The 8,064-nt window shown below is 43.4% G+C and overlaps 1 protein-coding gene across 5 annotated transcripts in view; it reads left to right on the top strand.

Moving 5' to 3' along the window:
• The first annotated feature begins 7,487 nt into the window (after window positions 1–7,487).
• LOC134211996 (WD repeat-containing protein 7) overlaps window positions 7,488–8,064 on the top strand; it is a 37,092-nt gene continuing 36,515 nt past the window's right edge. For all 5 annotated transcript variants that reach the window (XM_062689448.1, XM_062689451.1, XM_062689449.1 and 2 more), the window contains exon 1: window positions 7,488–8,027. In XM_062689448.1, coding sequence (XP_062545432.1) covers window positions 7,891–8,027 — 137 coding nt within the window. In that variant the 5' untranslated portion in view covers window positions 7,488–7,890. The remainder of the gene's footprint in view (window positions 8,028–8,064) is intronic.

Raw genomic sequence — 8,064 nt, 5'->3', positions numbered from 1 at the left:
ATTCAATAATCTCCTTGTTTTACTGATGAGGAATAATGTTAATTTTTTCACATACAAATGGTTAGAATTCAAGAGAATATTATTTAAAATTATTTTTTTTTTATAACGAGTTTCCCCTGGATTTTGTATTGAGTCGGATTTTTAAACTGAATTTTCACGTGGAATTCTTCCAAATTTCTTTTTAAAGAATACCCTATTGGGATTCAAAATATACTGTGAAATACTTGAAGAAACATCCAGAGAATTTTCTGAAGGAACTTCCGGTAAAATTTCTAGATCAACTTCCGGATAAATTCCTGATGGAGCTTCTTATAACTTATACTAATTTCTTCTGAATGGAGCTTTTAATTACTTGTTGAAGTCTCCTTAAGAAATTTCCCGAGGAATTCCTGTTGGAACATCCAAAGGGTTTACTGAAGAAACTTCCGGAAAAAAGTTCAGAAGGAACTTCCGGAGGAATTCTTGGAGGAACTTAAGAAGGAATTCCTGTAGAAACTTCAGGATAAATTCCGAAGTTTTTTTCTGGAGGAATACCTGAAGGATTTTCCTGATTAATTTTTGAAGGATATTCCTGAGGAATTACTGAAGCAATTTCCGGTAGAATTCCTGAATAAACTTCTGGAGAAATTCTTGGAGGTAGTTCTGGATGAATTCTTGGAGGAGCTTCTTGGGGTATTGCTGCAGAAATTTCAGAAAGAAATCCTGGAGTTACCAGATAAATTTCATAGTATACTTCCTGAGGCATTCTTGAAGAGTCATTCGGCAGCTTTTTTAAAGGATCTTCCAGAGGAGGAACTTACGGAGGAATCCCTGGTGGAGCTTCCACCGCAATCCCGGAGAAAACTTTCGAAAAAAAAATCCTGGAAGAATTATTGAAGGAATTCGTGAAGGAACTACCAAAGGAGTTCTGGAGGATCTTCCAAATGAATTCCTGGAGGATTTTTCGGAAAAATTACTGAAATTCCGGACAACATCCTGGAGGGATTACAGAAAGAATACCAGGACGATTTTTTGAAGAAATTCATAGAGGAATTCGCAGAGAAAACACTGGAAGAATGTCCAAAGATATTTCTGGAAGAATAATCAAAGGAATTCAAGAATTTAACCAAAGTGTGTAGCAAGTTTGGTCTGAATTTCTTTTAGGGAGATTTTCCTGCAAAAATTTACCTTGAAAATTATGAGAAATATCCATTTAACACTAGCACAATTTCAATTTCTTATCGAAAGAATTTTCTATGAAAATTAATTGAGAAAATTTTCTTGTGGAAATTAAAAGGGACTTATTGTGGGAGTTGTGGAAATCAAGATGAATTTCTCGTTTTATTGGCGCAGTAACCATCGAATTTCGTATAGATCATAGTATGTCATCGTTAATTGTCTAGCTAATAAATCAGTCTCTACTATCATATCAAACCAAGCAGACGTGTTCATTCAATTGTCCCAATAGGTTACGGGCCCTAGCAGTTGCTAAGGAAACGACTTTGTATGGAAAAAATTTCAACGCGAGGAAGGTTCAAGAAGAAAAGTTGTCTTCATCAAGATCAAGAAAAATGGTGAATCCTGAAGATGCAAACGGACCTCAAGATAACTCCAGGAATCAAGGAAACGGATCTCAAGGCGGTTCCAGAGGACAAGGCAGCGTTGGCGGTCGTGTTCCGGGCAGTTCAGTTTCGTTGCCGGTAAGGGAAACTCTACGTGGTTCGGAGAACTACAGCTCCTGGTCTTTCGCGACCAAGATGATCCTGATTAAGGAACGGACGTGGTGCGCAGTGAAGGACCAGCCGGCGGACGATCCGGCAGTAAGCGACGAAGTTTCCGAGCAAGCCCTGGCCACGATATGTCTGAGCATCGATCCCAAGATCTACGGGTTAGTGCGGAACGCCAAAACCGCAAAGGAAGCTTGGGATAACCTGCGTGATACCTATGAACATAGCGGTTCAACTCGGAAGATTGGCCTGTTGAGGAGACTGACTGGAATTCGGCTGGTCGGCGCTGAACGCGATGAAGACATCATTTGCCAGACGACTCAGGAGTACGTGAACGAGCTGTTTACGACGAGTCACCACACTGAAAATAATCTACACGTTTGCTTAATGTTCCCTTTCACGCGGATCTAACGTGTTTTATCACTCCCCATTTTCACTAATTATCCACGTTGATCTCAATGTGCATTTTCCCGTGTATCTAACGTGTTTCGCCGTTCGTCAGTTCTACTAACAATCCACGTTAAACTCATCAGAAACAAATTTTAATCGGCACCACTTGCCAATACTGTTCAATTCAACGTGTAAGGAACATCGTTTTCCATGTCTAGTATACTAAAACCCTTTGCAAAGCAGTTTGAGGAATATTTTGTTTTACTCTCACACACTTTTAATAATGAGTTTGAAAATCATTGTGAAATGTTTGAACCGACTAAAAAATTGCCTATATATGGACACAAAACATGTTTACTAATGAAGTGAGGAGGAAGGTGAGTTTAAAATCTTTTTTTTCCTGAAATTATTTTTGAAGCATAAATAAAATTACAGGATTATGATTCGTCATTCATTCGCCGGCTCGCAGCTATTTGGATCGCGCTACCCGATACCATTTCATATAGTCGATTAAACAGCAAAAATGATATGCCTGGTAAATTATTTGAATGTTCGGTGGTATCTCTTCTGAACAAATTTATGTTAATAAATATAAGAAGTTGTTTTCACTAGTAAGATTAAAAAAAAATGTGTTTTAATTATGACTGTAATTGGTATAAATATTGGAGCTGGTAGAAAAATCTACGGTACCCATTTTGACATTTTTCACAAAAGCAATACATAAAGATTTAACGTGTTTTTCCTTCTTATTCTCCATGTAGTTCTAATGTATCGAACGTTTTGATTTTTGACATTAGGAACTGGAATTACACGTTATTTTAGTATGCAACTCAACTAGTGAAAATTCATATGTAAAACCAATTGCATGATCGTGTATAATGTTTTCAGTGATCTTTCGGAGGTAGGATTCAAAGTGGACGACACTTGGCTAGCGAGTTTGCTGATGAAGGGTCTACCGAAGCAGTACGAACCGATGATTCTAGGATTAGAGTCGTCGGGTATGAAGCTTACGGCGGACGTTGTCAAGGCGAAAATCCTGCAGGATGTGAAAGTCGGTAAGGATTGCAAGTCAGGTGATGGTGCGTTCTATAGTCATTCAAGACCGGAGCCGAAATTGATGGATAAGTCAGCGGTGAAGTGTTTCCGGTGCAAGAAATCGGGACATTATGCATCACAGTGCCAGAGGAAACCCAGCGAGAAGAAGGACAACCGTGAAGTTCGTGGGAAGCCAAGCGGTCATGCCGCATTTTTCGCGGCGTTTAATGCAGTCCAGTCGGCGAAGGACGATGTCGATTGGATTTTCGATTCCGGTGCAACGACGCATCTGTGCCGGAACAGGGAGCTCTTGAGAGAAGCGGAGAACGTGTCGGCTAGCATCAACGTTGCAAATAGTACTGTAGCGGTCGTCGTCGCCAAGGGTGTCGTCGATCTGGAAGCAGACATAGGAGGTACGTCGTGTGAAATCTCTATGAAGAATGTCCTGTGCGTTCCAGATTTGGCATTGAACCTACTATCCGTGAGCAAGATGTGTGAGAGCGGTTACCAGGTCATGTTCGACAAAGAATCCTGCAAGGTTGTCAGTCCCACGAAGGAAGTAGTAGCAGTGGGAAAGCAATCGGATGGCCTGTATAAGCTGAAGCTGGTCAAGAATCCGTCAGTGCACGTGGCACGAGAGAGAAGCAGTTTTCAACTGTGGCATCGAAGATTAGGACATCTTTCGGCAGGTGGCATGAAGCGACTTGAAGCCATAGCGACTGGAATGAAGTTTGAAGAAGGAAATTCCTGAAATGCGTTCCGTGTATCCAAGGCAAGCACCAACGGCAACCGTTTAAGGCGAAGGGTCACCGGGCTGGTCAGTTGCTCGAGCTGATTCATTCTGATCTCTGTGGGCCAATGGAGACAGCGTCGTTGGGAGGAAGCCGATACATCCTGACGTTCATCGACGATGCAAGCAGGAAGGCGTTCGTCTATTTTCTGAAATCGAAGACGGATGTGTTAGAAGCGTTTGAAGATTTCAAGTCGTATGCTGAGAACCAGACGGGAGAAAGGATTAAGCAGATCAGAACGGATAACGGCAAGGAGTATGTTAATCGTGCGATGCGGCGGTGCTTGCGTTAAGCAGGAATTCACCACGAAACTACGGTTCCGTATAATCCGGAGCAGAATGGGCTGGCAGAGCGGATGAACCGGACGTTGGTGGAGCGCGCCAAAAGCATGATGTTCGATGCCGGGCTGGAAAAGCGATTCTGGGCGGAAGCAGTAGCCACTGCTTCTTACGTCGTCAACCGTTCACCGACAAAAGGTCTACCAGTCACTCCCGAGGAAAAGTTCACAGGTAAGCGTCCTGACTTATCCCATCTGCGCATTTTTGGAAGCGAGGTCATGATGCATGTTCCCAAGGAGAAGAGACGGAAATGGGACGCCAAGTCAGAGCGGGGCATCTTCATGGGCTACAGTGAAAATTCGAAAGCGTACAGGGTGTACAATTTCAAGACTCAAGATGTAGCAGTTAGTCGTGACGTAATATTTCTGGATGAAGAACAGATTATTCGAAACGAAGCGAGCCCCTCGACGGAAGAAGTACCTTTCGAAATGGTTGTGCAGAACGAAATGGAAGTTGCAGAGGAACAGGTCGTAAACAGTGAAGAGGACGAATTGCAGGCGCGAGATGAAGAACTTAGTGAATCCGAATCCGAGGACTTCAGAGACGCCGACGATATGCTGGTCGATGCCGACCTACAACCTGCTGCGCTCCCTCCACAAACAGAGGACCCACGACAGTTGGTAAGGCGCAGTGTGAGGGAGCGCGTAACCCCAGGCAAGTATCGAGATTTCCATATGGGCTTCAGTATTCTTCCTCACGGTACTTCCCAAACTTCACAGCTTTGCGGTACGTCAGATGATGCGAGCGTCGAGCCCGAGACGTTTCAGGAAGCGATAACGTGCGAGGACAGCGGCCGTTGGAAAGATGCAATGGTGGAGGAGTACCGAGCGTTGCTGAAGAATCAGACATGGGAGCTCACCGATCTGCCTGGTGGAAGGAAAGCACTCCGCTGCAAGTGGGTGTATAAGGTGAAGACAAATCCCGACGGATCCATTGAAAGGTATAAGGCTCGTCTGGTGATCAAGGGCTACTCCCAAGTGAAGGGCGTCGACTATGACGAGGACGAGACGTACTCGCCCGTGGTTCGGTATGCTACCATCCGTTATTTGATGTCGTTAGCCGCCGGTTTGAACCTGAGGATTCACCAGTTGGACGCAGTGACCGCGTTTCTGCAAGGTGAGCTGGGAGAGGAGGATATTTATATGGAGCAGCCAGAAGGTTTTGTCAACCCCGCTAGTCCGAGAAGTGTCTAAGTTGAAGAAAGCGCTGTACGGACTGAAGCAAGCCAGCAGGGTTTGGAACCAGAAACTGGATGGCGAACTGAAGCGGTTCGGACTGGCACGATCTAAATTCGACACGTGCGTCTACTACCGTATTGAGAATGGACAGATCCTGATTGTGGCGGTGTATGTTGACGACCTCCTGATATTTTCCAACAACCAGCGCTGGGTGGACGATCTCAAGAAGCAGCTTACGGCGAAGTTTTTGATGAAGGATCTCGGATTGGCCAACAAAGTCCTTGGAATCCAGGTGACGTGGCAGCAAGGTACTGTTTGTTTGGATCAGGAGCATTACATTCAGCAGTTACTAGAGAGGTTCGGCATGGACGGCTGTGATCCAGTAGCAACCCCGGCGGACCACAACCAAAAGCTGACAAAGCAGATGAGTCCTGGCAGCGAGGAAGAACGTAAGCAGATGCAGAAAGTTCCGTTCCGTGAGCTTGTAGGAGGTCTCCAGTTCCTGGCGCAAGGCACGCGTCCGGACATTAGCTTTGCCGTGAATGCAGTCAGCCAGTTCTGTAGCGATCCGGGCAAACCCCACTGGACAGCTGCAAAGCGCATTTTGCGGTATCTGAAAGGGACGAAGGATATGAAGATTATCTATAGCAAGCAGGCAGATGAGCGTTTTGCTGGCTTCAGTGATGCGGACTGGGGTAACGACGTCGAGACGCGACGGTCTATCACTGGATATGTTTTCATGAAGTCCGGCGGACCGATTTCGTGGAATTGTCGACGACAGTCTACAGTGGCCTTGTCAACGACGGAAGCCGAATACATGGCGGTATCGGCAGCAGCACAAGAAGCAATCTGGTGGCGCGGACTACGACAGGAGTTATCTGGAGTGGCCGAGAAGATCACCATCTTTTGCGACAACAAGAGCGCGATCCACCTTGCTGAGCGAGAAGTCGGTTACTCACCACGCAGTAAGCACATTGACATTCGTCATCATTTCGTGCGTGAGAAGATCGAGGAGGACATGATCGATTTGGTGCACGTTGGCAGTCAGCACCAGGTAGCAGATTTACTAACGAAGGCGGTGCCGGCTCCCAAATTTGAATCGTAAAGACGTGTCATTAGAGTAGCAAGAATTGGGTTGTTGAGCAGCGAAAAATATGAGGTTTTTTATAGTTTAACATAAAGAGCATGCTTTTCTGATATCCAACATATTTTTATTTTGTTTGTAAACCTTTTATTACCATTTTTATACAGCAAACAATAAGCCATTTCAATCGATAGAATGACACTAACATTCATACATTGACAGTTGGCCCATGCAGCATAAGAACATCCCATACAAATTTAAAATCCAAATTAAAAATAGTTCCGGGGCTCCAAAAATTCTGAAAAATTGAGGTTAGGCTCAGTTTTTTATGCAGATTCAGAATATGTAAAAACATATATACCCCTAAACAACCCAATTTGTATGGGACTAAAAATTTGTTCATATGCTGCATGGGCCAAATGTCATTCTATGAATGTTAGTGTCATTCTATCGATTGAAATAGCTTATTGTTTGCTGCACAAAAATGTAAATAAAAGATTTACAAACAAAATAAAAATATGTTGGAGATCAGGAAAGCATGCTCTTTATGTTAAACTATAAAAAACCTCATATTTTTCTTTGCTAAACAACCCAATGTGCCGACAAATGATATTCATATTTCAAAATACATGGATTTTTGCCATAAAGTATGTGTCGATTTTCCTGAGTGATGTCGACATCGTGGAGTTGAGGTTCGGTTTGATTGTTAACACCTCGGTTAACACATGTTTTGCTTGAAATTTTGTTCGAGCCTCCATCTCTGTGACCATGATGTGCACCGTGTGCACACTGCATTTGAAATAAAATGACCGAATCGCTTATCTATGGATATATAATAGTCTCTATCATATTATGCTTCATGGGTTCTCTTGGTATTTGTTTACATTCTCTTCATGTTCTTTCTAGTCCCTTATTCGCATTCGTCGTCCGCAGCGGCCGCAGCGAATACAACCCTGGAAGTGGATCATCATCAGCTGTCAAAGATGAAAAATCTTATCAGTGCTCGTCGCGATGCAAATTTTTGATTGAAAATCCTTATAGCTTGAACATTTTTGCGAAAATAAGTAATCTTAGCGGTTTTCCAGCTGTGAAATATGGTGCACCGTAAAGTTGAATTTCCGCAGAAGTGAAAAGAGGTGATTAACTCCAAAAAGATAGCTGATTCCGAGCGGAAATTTGGAAAGTAAATAACCGATCGATAACAGTGAAAAGTCGTCATTCCCGAGAGAATTGCCTGACAAAAAAAAATTGGAACAGAAACAATGGTCGGTTAATTCGAAACATTATCGCAGACACTTTTTATCTAAAATATATATCAATGATAGTTGCGCATTAGTGATTGAGAGAAAAAATAAGTGACCCTTTACGATGCTCAGTACGAATTTGGTAGTTCCCGTGGTGTTGTGGGGGCCAAACACCCCCACCCATTGTGTCTCGAGTGTGTTTTTGTCACGAGACCAGAAAATCCTTGCAACTGGATGTTACGATGGCCAGATTTGTTTGTGGTAAGTTATTTTTAAAGGATTATTAAGAAACTGCGCC

The sequence above is a fragment of the Armigeres subalbatus genome, chromosome 2, assembly GCF_024139115.2.
Source record: "Armigeres subalbatus isolate Guangzhou_Male chromosome 2, GZ_Asu_2, whole genome shotgun sequence".
NCBI classification, from domain to species: Eukaryota; Metazoa; Arthropoda; class Insecta; order Diptera; family Culicidae; genus Armigeres; species Armigeres subalbatus.
The sequence above is the reverse complement of the archived record's forward strand: the minus strand, read 5'-3'. Positions and strand labels throughout refer to the sequence as shown.